Below are 17,466 nucleotides of genomic sequence, written 5' to 3'. Positions count from 1 at the left end.
GAGCATCATCACGAAGCAGGAATCTTATGAAAAGCGGCTCTGGGTCAATGGATGTCTGGTGCTGACAGAGAACTCACTGCAGAAACTTCAACGGTCGTTTCACCCAAATAAACAAAAAACATACTTTACTACTCAGGATGATCTCAGAATCGTGCTTTCATTAGTCTATAATCACCTGGGACTAAGAATCGCTCGACTTTCATTACGTTAGTGTGAGTCATTAATATCCGCAGAGGGAGCCATGTTTCTACCGTAGCTCAGAATGGACAAACTAAACAGTGCCTCTGCAGAGACTTTTTAATGTTTTAAGCAGCTACAGCAGGGCAGGGTGAAGCAAACATCGCTCAGTTGGTTGCCGTCTGCAAACTCACTGCTCGACGCCACTAAAACCTAGACACTGCACAATTTTCATGATTAAATACTGTATTTCACTGAATATGTGGGCTGTAGCGTCAATCAAACTGAGATGAAAGATTGATGGGCAAAGTTTTTACCATCTTTATGAAGCCGAAGAGTAAAAAGATTTTTCGGCGCTGTAAGAAACACAGATTCCATTTGTTTTATTGAAAAGGAGGAAAGCAGATTTAAAACCCTGCTGCCCTCTTTATCAATATCCACACCTACATGCTCTGGATATAGATATCCTTATTCCCTCATCAACACATGGCCTCGTGTTTGTTTTCTATTTGCTTTTCTCTTTCTTTATAATGTGTAAAAAGCTCATAAACAAAAATGGGCACATGTAACCGAGACCACCTGCATGGCTGGATACAAAACGGTGAGTAAGAAAATGTAGTTTTCTGGTGATTTGGGTGAAACAGATCTTTAACTGTAGGTTGAGGTAAGTCTATCTGATGGCTGGTCTTGACTGGAGGCGGAGGCGATCTCTCCCGCTCGTCACCTACCTCCTGTCATCCTACACTACCAGCAGCCTGACAGGGTTAACACCGGGCTCACACTCACCTTTGATTTAGCTGAGTCACTAGTCGGTGAATCTGTGTGGGAAAGAGAGAAAAGAGAGGGACGAGTTAGATCGTTTACAAGCAGATTAACACATCAAGGAGGTGCAGCATGGGAAAATGAATCGGGAGGGGGGAGAAAAAAAAGGGAGAAGAGACCCATGTTGATGAGAGTGAAGAACACAGAACAGACGAGACTGATGACAACAGCAGACAACAGGCCATGCGTCACACAGCGACAGATGAGCTCTATGTTACACTCAGGTCCACGTCCACATGGCGTGTGATGTTCTTTCTCCGACATCGAGTCCAAGTCGAGTACAGACACAACTCTGCTCTTTCCTCCAGTTTCTGAGTGATTCTGAGTGCAACGTTAGCGATGAACACCACAACATTCAACAGCAGCAGAACAGTGAGGCAGAAGATGTGCCATGCAACACATGGATGGACGGATGATATCCAAACAGACGGGAGCCCTAACATAAAAACACCTGAAACAACAAATACAAAAAGCTGTGTATTATTTCCTTTTTTTAATGCCTAGTTCTGATATGAATGTTACTTTAAAAGGTTCCTCCACAAAATCCTTTTTTTCCCTGTTTAATGAGGTCTAGACAAGTGGTTCCCAACATAATAAATAAATATTAAATACTTAGTTTGAGAAATGCCTGAATTGAACTCGATAAAAAAAAGAAAAGAAAAGAAAAAAGAAATAGCTACTTTCAAAGTGTCCTACTAAAACCATGTCTATCTCAAAAGTAGAGACTCTTTGTGAGCTTGTATAAACAGTTTTATGAAAAAGCATTTTTCTCTGATCTGCTCTGGACTTTTATTTCTCTGTGCTATAGAAAAGAACAAAAAAACTCTTGAAGTTTGGTGTCAAACCTCGACTGCGCTGAATTCTCGATTTTAAGCCGAACTGACGAAGCAACGTGGGATGACATGAGCTGCCATGACAACAGTGACACGGGTGATGACAAGAGACGGCTATGGAAGAAAACCAAAATAATAACAGAGAGGTGACAGGGGGGTCACAGAGGGGCTAGCTATATGAGAAGAGAGGACACTACATGAGAAAGAGAGTGTCGGCAAGGAAAACCTATAATCAGTCCTCACCTGCTCTGTAATCACATCTACTCATATCATCCGTCGATTCTAGCTAAAATTTGTTTCTGTTTGTTTGTGTGACATAGCCGAGCCCCCCTATACACCCCTTTACAATACACATGATGGCACGATATGCAAGTGCACACTGACCGGGGACGTAGAAACCATACCATGCTATCTCTCCTGTTGGCAAGCTTGCGAGACAGTGAGGAGAGACAGCGGAGAGCCTTTTCAGACAGTAGCACCGGCCTCATCAGGTACACTCTGATAGAAAACCTACAACACCGGACTCTGTACCGTACCGTGTAGCCGCTTCGCTTCCACTTTTCCTCACGGTTTTCTTTGTTTAATGCTTTCGATTCTCTTTGGCTTAAAAGAACTGCGGGTTCCTGCAGACTAGGCAGCTACACTGCGGGCAACAATCCTCCTTCTTCCTACAGTTCCAGCTGTCCATCACGGACATTATAGAGTCCATCAGTGTCATCATGGTGTGATAGACTCCTCCCACTTGGCCTGTGTCAAGATCAGTATGTGTGAATGCTGGGAAAGCCTTTAGGACACCCGACAGAGCCTCACTAGAGACAAAGGAATCAGAGGTCGCCTTTCACTGTAAAAACATCTATTTCTGACGTGGGAAAGAACATGCCGTGTTAGTGCAACAGTAGGCAGGAGAGGGGAGGGGGAGTCTGACCAAAACGAGGAGTTAACGGGCAGAGGGATTAAAAAACGGAAAAGGACATCTAAATCTAACAAAAACCGAGGAGGAGCTTTTAAAAGCAAATGAGGAAGCCTGACAATTTATTGCATCCTCAGTGCAATTAAATTGCCCACTGGACTCAAAGTTAGCCATAGACATTTCTATCTAGTGGCAACAGCCGAAGAAGCAAAAAGGGGGAAGAAGCTTGGCCTACAGGAAAAAGCAGCAGTGTTATCATCAACATTTATTACTAGATCACACACACACACACACACACACACCGGTCCCTGTTCGACCACAGCAGAGAGAGGCAGGAGAAAGGTCAACCCACCAAAGAGTCGGTCAGCAGATGTGTTACCTGATACTTCACCCTGCGATGTGCCCGTACGGCCGATGTTGGTGAGCAGGTGGTCGATGTTGGGGACGGGCTGAGACTCCACCGCGCTCTCCTCCTTCGACATGGTCTGAAAGGAGCAAACGTGAGAGTGAGGAGCAGATTAATTTGGAGGTGCAGTCCTGAGAGGTAAAACACCACGATGGATTTTGGATTTCCTCTTTGCCGCACTGATTTGCATTTCCATTAAAAGTTTAATCTTGTTGGATCTCCAGAAAGGGGCCTAAGTGCCCTCAAGCTCCAGGCTTCAGTGACGCTTAGCTGCTTCAGTCAGCGCCTGACAACGCTCCTTCTCCACTTCTAAAAAGGCTGCGATACTTGACTCTTGTTTATGAAGGAGACCTGAAAAGAGACATTTTAAAAATGTCTGTGTTCAGCTCTCAGTACTTCTGTAGTTTGTAGCTGAATCTTTAGTTTCTTTGCTGCGTCCCCGTTTGTACTTTATTTTACAGTTTCATCATGTTCACTTTCAGCTTTATGAGTTGTGTTCAGTTACTTCTGGTGTAAATCCAAACTTTTTTTCTATTTTGCAGCTTCATAATAAAGCTAATAAGTGATAAAATAGCAAGACTTTCATTGTGAAGAATTTATAGGAGATATAACGATTTTATTAAAACATTCGCAAAGGTTTGTTTTACAACAATACTGCAGGGAGAAAGAGTATTTACAGCCACTCGTTTTATAAAGAGCAAGAGTCAAAGATCAGCCCGCTGCTTTGAGGCGCTGTCGAATCAAACGGCGCCAAACTGCAAGTCAAACCAGGTCAAACCAAGCTAGCACGGGTGTATGGAAAAGCCCTGCGTGTAAACCCAATGAAGGGTTATTATTATGTGGCTGAATAAGTATTTATTCCCAAAATTGCCCCTATTGTGACAAAAAACGAATTTGAATTGACCTGGAAAAGACAGAGCAGGAAGAAAAAAATCAATATATGGCAGTGACGCCTGTACCCACCACTGGTTCTCCGTTTCCCTCTTCAGTGAAAAACCAGTCATACTAGAGGGAAGAAAAAACATTTCAAAAATTATATTATTTTTGTGTGTTTGAAATGTAAAATCTGTTTGTATAACAGCAGTTAAAGATGTGATACTGACATTTTGAATGAGGGTCTCCACTATCCTGTACTGGTCTGGCATGTGTGTCACCATGTGGGTCATGTTGTCCTCAGTGGTGCGCACCAGAGTCGGACCAAACACGATGGCCAGGTTCCTCGGTTCCATCTGACAAACAAACAAACAACGTTTTTAGTGTAAACGAGCAACTTTCTCATCAAAATTCTAAAAATAAGACATTGTTTAGGGTTCACACACCTTATTCTTCTCTGAGTTCTCAGCCACAGTTTTGAGATGAGCTGAGAGGAACTTGAGAGTCTCGTAATGATGATCTGGCAACTCATGAAGCTGCAAGTAAAAAAAGAGAGATAAAATTCTTGTGTCAGATTTCAAGATATTAAGATACATTTAGGAAAATAAGCAAACATACTTAAAACTAAAATTAAAAAAAAGCAGTATAAGCAATAATACTGAAAGGTTATTAAAAGTAATAGAACCAGAATTCTATAGAAATGAAAAATAATACTAATAAAAGTAATGTTTGATGAAAAAGGGATGAACTGTGTCGGATCAACTCACCAGCCTCTTGATCACTTTGAGTCTCTCCACTGGGTCCTCTGTTCTGTTTGCCTCTATGAAATCTGCATACCTATCTGCAGGCAGAAATGAAAGTAGAGAACAGTTTAAGTTTCCTGGGTTGTAGTTCATATTTACAACCACTAGATGGCAGACAAGACTTTCAGAAAAGCAAACCTACCATTGGTGAACAACGGCTCTGGAAGTTTACGGAAAAAGGACTTGAGTAAGCTGCTGATCACATTGAGGTCCCTCCATTTCTGTAAAACACGAGAGTACACAAGAACACGTCATGATCTGTTATCAAGGTGCTTCAGGTCTGACCGCTGCAACACGAGGCTTCAAGGAGAGTTTAATTAAAGCAACAACGGATCGATGAAGTGGCTCACATCATCCTGGATATCGATGTCGTTCATGCCCTTGTTATTGAGCTCCTCCTGCATGTTGGAGATGGCAGCGTTGTTTCCAGGGACTCTGTAGATGCCTGTGTACTCCAACCCCCGCTCCTCCACCAGCTTACAGCAGACCTCCACAATCAGAGGCACAAACTAGAAAACAGAGACAAGCACAAAATGTTGAGCTCGTTAAACATAAACTAATACTATGTGGAGAAAAGGTGAGGAAGTCTAAACTGGAGTCAAAATGTAAGCATGCATAAAAAGCCTGGAGTCATAATCAACAAAAATCCAACATGTATTTTCAGCAAAATGTATGAAATAAACAGAAAAAAACACTGATTTACAACAATTCTGAATACTGAACCATGAACACTTAAGAAGCCATTTGAACTGTGTTTTTTTTAAGTTTCCTGTATAGGCTCATTTGTTTATGAGCAGGGTGCAAAGGTGTTTTTTTTAATGGTTTCATCTGAAATTGTCCCCAGTGCCTACACTGGTATCATAGTGACTGATAAAATGATCGAAACCACGTCATAAAACTCTCCACTCCTCCAGAGACTTTGTTTCCTGCATGCTGTCAACTTTTAAAGAATGAAATAACACAATGATAAGTTCAATGCAATTTTACGTCAGCTAATTAACTTGCATAACTCTCTAGCATAGAGTGAAATTCATTACTTATCATTCATTTATTCAATTTTTGGCTCAATCCACCCCACTGCACTACCGCCCCTCGATGATGTTTGACTGAGTGGGACCCTCAGGGTTATCAGAAATATCGACACTACATATCATACAAAATGCTCGCCCGTTTCCTTTAAAATGTCCTGTACGAAGCCAGAATTATTCTCTTCACGATATCATCTCCTTGAGTTTTTTTTTTTCTCCTCTACATTTCTCTGTGAATCACTCATTCAGTGAGGTGGATGAGGTGCAAGAGAACAGTGGATTACAGGTTGTACAGCGCCAGAAACAGGTTATAATTAGTAAAAGAGAGAAAAAAGGTCTAGAAATGTTTCATAAATCTGGAGAAATATGGGAGATTTGTGCCCCGCGGAGGAAAGCATGAGAGGGCAATCAAAAACGCGAGTCTCCTGGAAACAACTGTGAGGGTTGGCGAGTATGACCGCACGTAACACAACGCAATGACATCATCCCAAGCGAACAATACAATGAGATGGAAGACAAGTTTTTAGCTATTCTGCTGCAGAAGAATGAAATCTCTAGCTTTTATGATTTTTATCTGAGATTGATTTAAATAGGATCACGCTGACAACAATCTCCCACAGCTCGCCTGGGGCTGCCCACAGGAGGTCTGTTTTAAGTGTGTACAGAGATGCAAAAAATTCTAATCAGGAAACAATGATTTCACAAGCACTTGTGATTTTACATTCTTTCTGCACACATGTATTCACTGTTTTGGGTGTTTTAAGAGATCAACTCAGCGCAGACCTTGTTGTTCTGCGCAGGAGGACAGTCGTCCAGCCTCACTCCAAACGTGACTCCTGCTGGAGGCTTCTTCTCAAAAGGTTTCCTCATCAGTCCCGGGATGCCCTTCCTCCATGTCCCTTTATCCTTGGGCGGGCTGGTGTCATCTGCATGCACAGTGCAACAGTGAAAACTATACAATTGCTTGTTTTTTTCCTTACGAATGCTAAGAAAGGAGTTGTCTGTTTTTCCTACCTTTGTGCATGTTCTTCCTCTCCTGCTCCGGTTTGGGTGAGTGTGGACTTGTAGCTTTGGTCTCTCCTTTCCCTCCCAGCAGCGTGTGCCTGATGCTCAGCGACTGGCGTGAAGGTTTGGGCGACGGCTCCGTCTTGCTGCCTGTCGGGCTGAACGAGACGTGGACGTGAAACACAAAATGAGTTCTCCAATCAGAGCTCACCTGTCCGGCTCTGTGTGTGAAATCCTCCTCCCTCCTTCCTTCACCCTTACCTCATCAAGGTGTTGTACTCCTTGATCTTCCTGCTGATGAGGTCATGGCTGGTGAAGACCGCGTTCTAAAAAAAGAAAGAAAAAGGAAGGAAGGAAACAATAGGAAACAATAGGTGATGGTTAGGGCATCAGGTGCAACAGTTCCTCTCTACCCACCCCCACCTGACAGGCCATAATGGATCTTTATGTAACCTGCTGCTATCAGGTGACACAGGTAAGACCACTGGAATCCCATAGTGTGGGCAGTGTGGTTAGGCCCTAAAGAGAGGGGGAAGATGATCTTAATTGTGTAATGGGGGGTAAACTACCACACAACGTAGTGAGTGTATGGCAAGAAAAAAATGTTTTTTTATTTGTAGGGCAAACAGTTATTTTAAATATTGATCACTCTGCCGATTACGTTCACCACTCAGTCATTAAACCATTAAGTCTATAAAATGCAAAACACTTTATGACTTATCTAAATGTCTGTTGTTTGGTTTGATTAATAGTCCAAAGAACAAGACAAAGAAAAACAGCAAATATTTACACTTGAGAACGTTGATCGATCAACTTATTTTAAATTATTTGCGTAATCACAACCCAAAAAAAAGGTATGAAGTTGTTTATTCCTGTCGTATCATCATAAAAATGGGTTTCAGTTTTGTTTCACTTTTTTATTCACAAAAAAGGATCATTTCTACATCAGGAAGTCAGCTGACCGGAGACATAAAGAGGAAATGGTGTGACATAAAGTTAGATGCTATAAAAAAATTGGGTCATGACTTGGATGGGAGGAGGCCAACTGTCATTGTAGGGCAACAGGGAAAACATACAGTAGGTGATGTTACACTGTCAGGTGTTATAACCTGGACAGCAAGACCCTCAGGCAGCTGCCCAAGTGAGGCCTGTATTGGCTGACATCCTAAAGTCTTCTAATAAAATCATAAAATATCAAAAGATGCCTCCCAACTACTTGGCTAAATGTCAACCAGAGACAATAATTATGGTGAACAGTTATTCAGTTATGAATTTTGAGGATTTCGGCATCATTTATTTATATAAATATTCAAATATATTCAAATAAAGGCAGCACAGTGAGTCAAATAAGTGTTTTTTCACCTCCTCATCCAGGTTGCTGTTCTCCTGTATGACTCTGATCCAGGCCAGCATGTCTTCTCGGTCCTCGGCCTGGAACAGGTACTCGCAGTCCGACGTGGTCAGCCGCAGCACGTTCTTCCGCTTCGTGTCGCTGTACGAGATGTCGATCAGGCAGGCCTTGATGCTGATTGGCAGGGGCTCGTCCACCGCTTGGCAGTTGGCGTGAGCGTGTCCCTCCTTCTTGTCCTTGTACAAGCAGAGGTAGTGACCTCTCAGCACGGCGTACATCTGCTTCCACGGGCGCATACCTCCGCCGACACGCTGCAGAAACAGGTCACGAGAAAGCAAAATGGAGGGAATTAAACTTTAAATGTTCCTATTGTCTGCATCGTAACACCTAAATCACTGCCTTTGGGAGAATATGGGAGACAATACGAGACATAATACAAGGAGGTCAAAGGCAGATACGAGTTCAAACAGGTCAAACGTATAGACAAAATGAGCTAACAAGGGCAGACCTGCTACTGTCTACACACCAAGTCATACAGTAGGTCATGTGATACTTATGTGCTCTCTGCTTTTAGTGTCAGTGTGTGAGTTACATGATACTCAGGCTACGTATGTACAGTACAGTCTGTCCCCACCTTGCCCTTGTCTGTGTTGAGCTGCTTGAAATGCAGCAGACCCTCCTTGGTGGCATCACAGAAGACGTCTGATGAAGAATCCCTCCTGGAGCCTGAATCTTCAGACGACCTGTCCACAGCCTGTGACGGAAAAGGAAATAATATGAAGCCTAAAAAAAAAACACCTGGAACACTAACAACCACGGAAGCTGTGTAAATCATTAGTCAAAGACAAGGGTTGTAATGTTCATCAGACAAATTTTAAGTACACATAAAGGTTGATTTGAATCTAGAAACACAGACGCCTACAAGCCTTTGATCAATTATTCACCAGAAACAGCTGACATCTCTGTTTTCCATAATATATTCACATTTCACTGGAACAAGTTTTATCTTCTGGGTGTGAACTAATGAGCCGATAAACCTCCGAGCAGGAAATGCAGATAAACCAGTCACCTGGCAGGTGAGCAGTGAGCACAGCTGGCACTGAACAGACTCATGTTTGATACGAATGTGGTGTTTGTCTCACCTTCCTAAGACTTTTCAGACCAGGGATTAAGGACCTCCTAGATAGAGGAGAAACACATGTTATGACACTGGAAGAGCTGGAGTCATTTTGAGAAGAATGAGAGCAAGAGGGTCACAAAAATGCTTAAAATATGAATGAAGTTTGGTTCTATAATGAGGTATTCAACATCTCAAAGTGCAGCTAGTGTCATTTTTAAAGTACTTTGGACAGAAGGAGTATCGTTTCCTGTCACGCATGTTTTATGATGATACGACTGGAACTCACCCTCTGCTTTCTTCCCGGTAGTTATCCAGGCCTTCATCGTACGACTTGGATCGCTCTGTTTTAGTACCAGAATCTGACTCAATAATTGTGAGACGGAGAGAATCTATTAAGAGAGGGTCAAAGGATTATTCGCAGCTGTTCATGACATGATCTGTCGAGTCTTAACAATTTGACGGTTTAACGTGAAAATACCTTGGTCGTGTGACAGCTGTCGTCGAATGAGCGGGGACGGAGAGGTGGGGCTGGGTGGGATGGTGGTGATGGTGGGCGCTCCGGATATCACGGCAGAGGCAGGAATGTGTGAGCTGTCCAGGTCAATGCTGGGACTTGACGGTTCATCTGAGGACAGAAACAAAAGGAATTTAGTTCTGATTGTTATCTTAGCCCCTCCCCCAAAACAGTGATTATCCATCCATATATTAGAAAGCACAACTAAGCGCTGCAAGTCTGTCAAACACTGAATTTTTTTCCACATGTTGAAGATGAAGCTTCATTTGGAAAACCTCAATAGAAGCTTCAGATGTAGTCTAATGTCCAGGCTAATTCTGGCATATTTACAGTGAGGTTTATTAATATGCACTGTCTCAAATAAAAAAATAAATCAACCAGTGAATAAGTAAGTGTAAAAGAAAAAAAACAGACATTAAAGCCCTGGCAACTATGAGGCCTTATGAAGATAAAGCTTGACAGACAGTAACAGGGTTCAACGCTGACTACACTCCTATAAAACTCTGGCTCGTAGTCTGCACCAGGAAATATCATAACATACTTTAAATCATGCAAAAACAAAGTCTAATTCATCCCTGCTATCTCAGCCTGAATAAACACCTCAGCGACGGCAATAAAAAGCCGTGATAAGAGCGTTTGAGGCTGAAGTGATGCGGACAAGAGACGCAGTTAGTCAGTAGATATACGTTTCTGTTCTGATAAGCTGCTGCACACCTTCCCTTTTAAATACACACACACAAAGGCAGTCAGCTAACATTACATCATCACCAGACAAGGCTGTGTCATAACGTCTGATATGCATTATCGGCAAGATGGCAAACCCTAAAAACAAATGAAGAGATGCAGGTGATGAACAAACAGACGTGAATCATATCTGTGACTGTGGTGATGAGGGCTGGCAGGTGAAACCAAACACTATAAAACTGCGTAACACTGCACTTAAACATGTCTGTTTTTTAAAAAAAAGTGGTTTCAAATTATACATCGTTACAAAAACATCTCAAGAAAAAGCAGCTGTCACTGTTATTTTACTTTACAAAAGCTTCAAAGTGCCGTCAAAAAACAAAACAAAAGCAAAATTGATTTAAATGATTAAATTCCTGAAAGTGCCAATGCACCGATGGAAATCTTTCAATGGCACAGCTTAATACGAAACATCTGATCTGTTTGTTGCTTGTGTACAGATCCCTGCTGTGAACTCTCTCTCCCCAAACCTCAAACACATCTCCCATGACACTGCAAACCTCATTTCTGCCAAGCCAGGCAGATGCCCATTTCATTTAATCACTTGTTTATATACCTCCAATCCCGTTTCTGGGAAGACGGCGGCAGCTAGTGATGTCTGACACGTACAATTACACTTTGTTTTCTAAAGGATGTCGGTTGTCGACATCAAGATTGACCCAGATCAAAACAGAAGATCCAGATCCAAACATCTTTGAACAAATAGTTACACATTTTTATGCATTTGCTTTGTTCTGAGAGGTAGATGAAAAGATAAAAAACATATTTTTCAGTTAAATATGGAGCTGAAGTCAGGAGATAGTTAGCAACCAAATCCAAAAATGTGCTTAGATGACTTCCTGGCATCTTGCTGTTCCTGTGACACACAAAGCCACTATGCCGAGAAACATTCCTGCACAAAACGCCCCATTTATACTCTTTTGTACTGAATGCTGAGCCAGAGAATACAGTACGCACATGCGTATATAATTTACTTGCACTCAAAACTCAAGTGAATTTGTTTCCAGAAATTAATTTTGATACTTAGATCAAAATCTATATTAATGAAATACTTTACAACAAGTATAATTCATATGGATAACTTTCCGTTGATTACCAAAAATAATATTTCAAAAGATATTTTCACTGATGTGTGACATTTGAGCGTTTGGGGAGACTCGGACGAGTTCGGGAACAAATCTATTTGGTGTGTTCAGCTGTGTTGGAAGCTTTTGGTTTTATGTTTTGGAGTACTGGCACGAGAACAGGGCCACCGCCTGTGAAGGAGGCTTATTGCATGTCGCGCAAGTGCAGAACGTACGCGCTACTGTGGAGTTGGCAGCATGTCGAAGCGGTGTGTTCACTGCAACGGGTCAGACGAGTGGCGACGGAGTGGTCGGATAAAGGCAGCTGGCTGTTGGTTTGAGTCTGGGCAGTGTGTGGGGACCTTAAGTCCTTTTTACAACACTAGATTTATTGGCTAACTGAGAGATAGCCTCTTCTTTGTTAGTTTGTCTTGGTCGTTTTTCTGTCTTTGTAATTGACTGTTGTCATTGTAGACAAGGGTCACCCCTCAATCATCTCTACATACTGTAAGTAAGGTTGAATTAATACAATTAATACTTCCATTATGTCAAACTTTTATTTAGATATGGAACCTTACATACAAAAGACAAGATTGCTTTAATGTCTGGAGGTGCTATAACCTCAATCTAATCTCGATCTAAATATAGAGAACTAAAAAAGCGAGATCTTGGGTGTGTTTTGCGTATACAGTGGGAAACTGTGCTGGAAGACGATATGAGTAAACCCAGCGGGTTCTGGGGCACGTAGAGGTACAGGAGCTGCTCTCATTGGCTGCTGATGAGTCACCAATGACAACACGACTGAGGCGGCAAGGTCAAGTTCGAGCTTGTTAGGTTACGTCTGTCGTCAAATTGTCAGCAGTGTGAAAAGACACTTAAGAAACTGTAACAAACAATTTCAATTAAAAACACAACAAATAAACACACAGCTCAGCTTCTCCACCGTGACACTCTCACTTTCTTTTGAATGCATCCAGTTTCTTAAGAAAGCCACACAGGAGACACAGGACACCTCTCCTCACCATAAACAAGAGAGGACGTGACATTTTGCATGTGCTTCAGCTGTACCATCTGTACTCCAGTGTTCCTAGTACAAAAGTTTGGCAGACACTTAATGTACAGCAGTCGTTCCACTTATTGTTTGGAACTGTACTATGAAATCTAATTGAAGCAGACTGCTGCAGGAATGCTCTTATTTCTCTGTTATGTCACAGTCCATTAGGACAATGTTCTTGGGTTTCTCTTGCTCTACAACACTGGGGGAAATATGAGACATTTCAGGGAGGGGATGGGGGTGTACTGAGTGTATGTGCGTACACAGTGACAGTACGTGTCTGTGCTGACCTACTCAGATGCCAAAGGGAGGTTTGAATACATCACGCCTGCAGTACAGTGTCACGCTGTCAGGTAATCACACACCGAACTCTGTCATACTGAGTTCAAAATTATTCTACTATTCATATACCTGTACAACTCCTTCTGCTGTGTCTGTGATTTATCTGCCAATACAGAAAACAGACTTTCACTCACACAACTTCACTAACAAGTGACATCATTGCTGAGATATTTCCTCTAAGAGACAACCATAACTTCCGACGACCCGACAGCTCGTTCACGATGGCATTTGGACACAATCGATGTCCTTGTAGTATGATAACAATGAGCAGACTAACACCGGATTTTCGACGCATTTTTGTGATTAAAACCTCAACTGCTGAAGCAAAAAGGAGCTTCGGGGTGTGTTTTGTAACTTGGTTCTCATGGACAGAGGAGTGTTCACTGAAGATTTTTTGTTAACCATCAGTAAAAACAGCAACAAATTACAAAACGTTTGTCCCCACACGGAACACATTTTGAGATGGATATAATGTGATTAAGAGTAACGCTACACTGTGAACTTAACAGTCCAACTGCTGCAAGGAAAATCTACCAGTTCTAACTTGCATGTTGAAAACTGTGACACATGAAATATATCGCAGTATCTTCTTTGAAGTGGGCTAAATGTTAAGTTGTGAGTCAACACTTTTAAAAGTATCAACAAAGACCATTGTAGTTGGAGACGAAATAATATTCTGTGTTTGGGGGAAGTTTAAAAAGCTTTGGACTTTGGAGGAAATCTTACTCAATTTTACTCATGTATGCAGATTTCCATTTTTATTATCATATCCCTGTGTGCATCTATATGTTTGTATACACCACACAGGCTACTGCATGCCTAAATTTCCCTCAGGCCAATAAAGTTATCTACTGTATCTATCTATCTGAATATTGCACTGAGAAAATGCAGAATCTTTACCCATTTATTATAGTTGCTTATGCACATAACATGAACAGAGAGTAAGTGAGAGAGAGACAATAAAATGTCTGTACCGTCACTGCGGCGTATTTTTAACTACACATCTGTCATCTGCATCCCGTGCTGCCTCACTGTCATACCATAAACTACGACTACCAATTAAAATAGCAATCCTCATGACTCACCTCACACAAACAAGCTCGCAAACGCTTACCTAACACAAAAAAGTGGCTCATTTGAGACTGATTTTTATGAATTTTGCATAGCACATGCAACATAAGGACCTATGTCGCACTTTATACCTATTAAAAGTGTAATTAAAATAGTCTAGCGGCGCTGTGAGATGGCGGTGTGTCTTCCCTCCCACTGAGAACTGGCAGGCGAGTGGGGCGGGGTTTGCGTGGAGAATGTGAGAGAAGAGACAGGCTGGCTTTACTGAAGAAACAGGTTACATAGCACAAGATCCCACTCTTGTTTGAAAATAAGTCAATAAAACTTAAAAAAGTCCACGTATTGCTGGGGTCTACTGCATGGCCACACAACTGCCTCCAACATGCTATATATACACACACTATACACAGACACACAGCATCTCCTCTTGCTGCAGTTATTTTATCTTAAGAGTTAACGTACAACCTCAGATCCATTTCACACAGGAAATACTGACCATCATTTGGAAATAGTCCACTTGTCATGTCCATCTTTTGGGTTGAGTATCATTTAGTTTTCACATACTGGTGCCAATATTTTCAATACAATTTCAATACAAATATCAAAACAACATCTTTTAAATTGAGGAATATGAACATTTTTCCACAAAGCTGTTTTTTCAGCTGACATACCAGCCAAACAGTGCAGTATTGTATTTTTCAGCTTGAAATATCCTGATTTACATCTTCAGCCTTTCCTGAATTAGATATAGAGATATCAGACCATTACTTAAACAAGATTACCATCTGGCCAAGCATGTTGATACTTGATGTGGCAAACACATTTTGGTTCGTACTGTTCAAGGTTCAAAGCCCGGCTCCGACTGGATGCGTCAGAACATTCACATATTATGCTATCAGCTAAATCTCCATTTAGAATGGTGTGAACTTGGTACGAATTCAAACTGGCTCTAAAGTGGGCCATGCTTTCATGCATAAACATACTTTTTCGCTCACACAAACACATGCTGTGTCATTTTTTTTCCCACAGGACTTGAGTGTGTCCCCACTGTTGCCATAGAAACAGGGGGAGATCAAAGTGAAGCCGGCACAGATACGAGTGCAGTCTTACCTATGAAAGGGATTGAATCCAGGGAGTCGTCCAAGTTGTCGGAGCCAGACTTTTGTCGCGTTTCTCCGAGCCTTCTGACATGCTTCTCCCTGAAGCCGTCGTTTGACAACCAGCACATGGCTCCATCTGCAGAGCCGGCCTTCACCAGCGGCGGTGACTTATGAGTCACTCCTCTGTGGTTGTCATTAACAGCTAGCACATAGGACGGTGGGCGAATGTGAGGAAGTCCAGAGTTTTTGTCCCTTCTTAAAACAACAACTGTGGCATCCGGTCCTTCTACGCCCTCTGCAAGACCGCCATTAGTCCGTACGGGGGCGCTGGCTTTTGGCTTTTGGGTCACAGCTCCATTAGTGGTGGAGGAACCAGCAGCAGAGGTGACACTTTGTAGTTGTCTCTGCAAGGGCAGTTTAGAGGATGGACCGGAGCAAGACGAAGACCTGGCTGCCAACCCAGACTCCGACCTGCTCTCCATTTTCAGACTGTCGGCTCTACCTCTGAGCTGCAGGTGCAGAGGGGAAGGGTAGCCAAGATGGTTGCCCATGATGTTAGCTCTTTGGTCTTTAAGAGGGTCTGTGGTTTTAGTGGAGGGTAAGGCAGGCGAAAGGTCTGAGTTTTTGACAGGCAGGCGTGATGGTCTCATTATGACACCGTCTGTCCTTGATGTTAGTGCAGAATCCGACGTACCTTTAGTAAACACAGAAACAGCTAACGGTGAGTTAGATAATCTACCTCCTCGCCCTTCTTCATCCTGTCCAGTGAGACTCCTGTTCAGATGAGGTAAAGCTCTCATGCCTGCTCCCTGCCTGCTAGCTCTGGCTTCCTCTCCCCGGCTCAACAGCCTGTCATCAAACCCTTCCCTGTCTCCAAAGACAGCCCCACCTGGCTCTCCAGCCTGCTGCCCCAGGTAGTCACACGACCTTGCCCGGGGTTTGGTGACTCCTGTGGGGGTGGAAAAGGGTAGAGCATCCTCAGATGCACTTCGAGGCCAATTCCTTATTGTCCTCTCTGAACCACCTCCAAGCCTCTCTTGGGAGACGCTACGTAATGGAGTCACTGTAGTACCCTGGGTATTTACACTAACCCCACGATCATTGGAGGCACTTCTCCTTCTGAACTGGGAGCCCAGTGCCCCTCTTTGACTGGTGCTAGATGGAGGCGGTGTACGTTGCTGGGTGTAGACGGAACTAGAACTGGCAGCCGCACGCAAGCTGTCCAAGCGCTCCTGGATGGTGCGACAACCATACGTGTGCAGCCTCTTGGCGTCAATATAGTCCTTGTAGGTGGTGTAGTTTTTCCAGTCGATGTTCTGGTGTGGAGAGGTGGAGGGGGCTGTGGGTGATGGTGAGTAGTGGTTTGTGTTGGTTGTGTTGGTAGCGGAGAACGTGTCCGGTGAGGCAAGAGTAAGAGGGGCTCGTACAGGTGTAGATAATGTGTCAGGAAAGACGGGTCCAGGTCTAGAAGTTGAGGAAGGGGAATAGACAGGGGTTTCTGTTGGACGGGAGGAGGGGTACTGCAGCTGCGCACCACCAGGTACTGAGGGAATAAGGGGTCTGGGTCTAGCCGAGCTAGAATCTGCTGAAGGGCTGTACCGGTTTTCCTCCGTCCTGTGGCTGGGTCCAGCCCGAGCCACCCGGGACCCCCTGTCAACCGGATCAAGAGGCATCGCCACTGTCCTCACGTTCTCATTACAGACACACACCACCGTCTGCTGGGGTGGAGGAGATGGCGGAACAGGGATTTCCACCCGGTAGCTCTTCTCTGTGGCCCCTCCTCGTCGTCCTGGTCCCTGAGCTGGCCCTCGGGGGGTCTCGCTGACTGCGGCGGGCTCTGATGTCTGAGCCATGCCCGCAGCCTTGACTTCTATCCGAGGGTAGCAGATGGGAGGGGGTTCGGGGATGTTCTGGGCATTTCCGCTGTATGCCTCGTTTCCTTTGAGGTATGCATCCTGGGAATATGCCTGGAAGAGATTATAGGACATTATGTCACTGAGAGGTTGAAGCGCTAAAATAGATCACATTAAACCCCTGGGAACATCACACCTAACCAGGGACAAGATACATTTGACTCTTTTCAAAGACAGATCAGGGAGTTTTGGGCTTTTTTAGGGAACCTCTCCTACTGCTGGATGACAAATTTACAGCCACATCTCGATAAGCTATGACCTTATCTGCCTGACAATCTTTTATTTTTCAAATACCTCAAGAGCATCACGGCAATGTGGCTGCTCGCATTTTGAAAG

General features: G+C 43.3%; 1 protein-coding gene across 6 annotated transcripts in view; it reads right to left on the bottom strand.

Annotated features, from left to right (window-relative positions):
* LOC119008470 (rho GTPase-activating protein 21-like) overlaps positions 1 to 17,466 on the bottom strand; it is an 84,988-nt gene that overhangs the window by 3,195 nt on the left and 64,327 nt on the right. For 5 of the 6 annotated variants that reach the window (XM_037078814.1, XM_037078813.1, XM_037078810.1 and 2 more), the window contains 17 exons: positions 15,228 to 17,184; positions 9,807 to 9,953; positions 9,615 to 9,717; positions 9,351 to 9,387; positions 8,843 to 8,962; positions 8,220 to 8,519; positions 7,119 to 7,183; positions 6,867 to 7,015; positions 6,636 to 6,778; positions 5,175 to 5,333; positions 4,967 to 5,045; positions 4,789 to 4,862; positions 4,468 to 4,557; positions 4,252 to 4,377; positions 4,112 to 4,153; positions 3,122 to 3,227; positions 964 to 995 (listed from right to left, as the gene is read on the bottom strand). In XM_037078814.1, the coding sequence (XP_036934709.1) occupies positions 964 to 995; positions 3,122 to 3,227; positions 4,112 to 4,153; positions 4,252 to 4,377; positions 4,468 to 4,557; positions 4,789 to 4,862; positions 4,967 to 5,045; positions 5,175 to 5,333; positions 6,636 to 6,778; positions 6,867 to 7,015; positions 7,119 to 7,183; positions 8,220 to 8,519; positions 8,843 to 8,962; positions 9,351 to 9,387; positions 9,615 to 9,717; positions 9,807 to 9,953; positions 15,228 to 17,184 (3,729 nt within the window). The remainder of the gene's footprint in view (positions 1 to 963; positions 996 to 3,121; positions 3,228 to 4,111; positions 4,154 to 4,251; positions 4,378 to 4,467; positions 4,558 to 4,788; positions 4,863 to 4,966; positions 5,046 to 5,174; positions 5,334 to 6,635; positions 6,779 to 6,866; positions 7,016 to 7,118; positions 7,184 to 8,219; positions 8,520 to 8,842; positions 8,963 to 9,350; positions 9,388 to 9,614; positions 9,718 to 9,806; positions 9,954 to 15,227; positions 17,185 to 17,466) is intronic. The other variant, XM_037078812.1, reaches the window with a different exon arrangement.

The sequence above is a fragment of the Acanthopagrus latus genome, chromosome 19 (assembly GCF_904848185.1).
Source record: "Acanthopagrus latus isolate v.2019 chromosome 19, fAcaLat1.1, whole genome shotgun sequence".
In the NCBI taxonomy this organism is placed as follows: domain Eukaryota; kingdom Metazoa; phylum Chordata; class Actinopteri; order Spariformes; family Sparidae; genus Acanthopagrus; species Acanthopagrus latus.
This window is presented reverse-complemented; position numbering and strand designations above follow the sequence as displayed.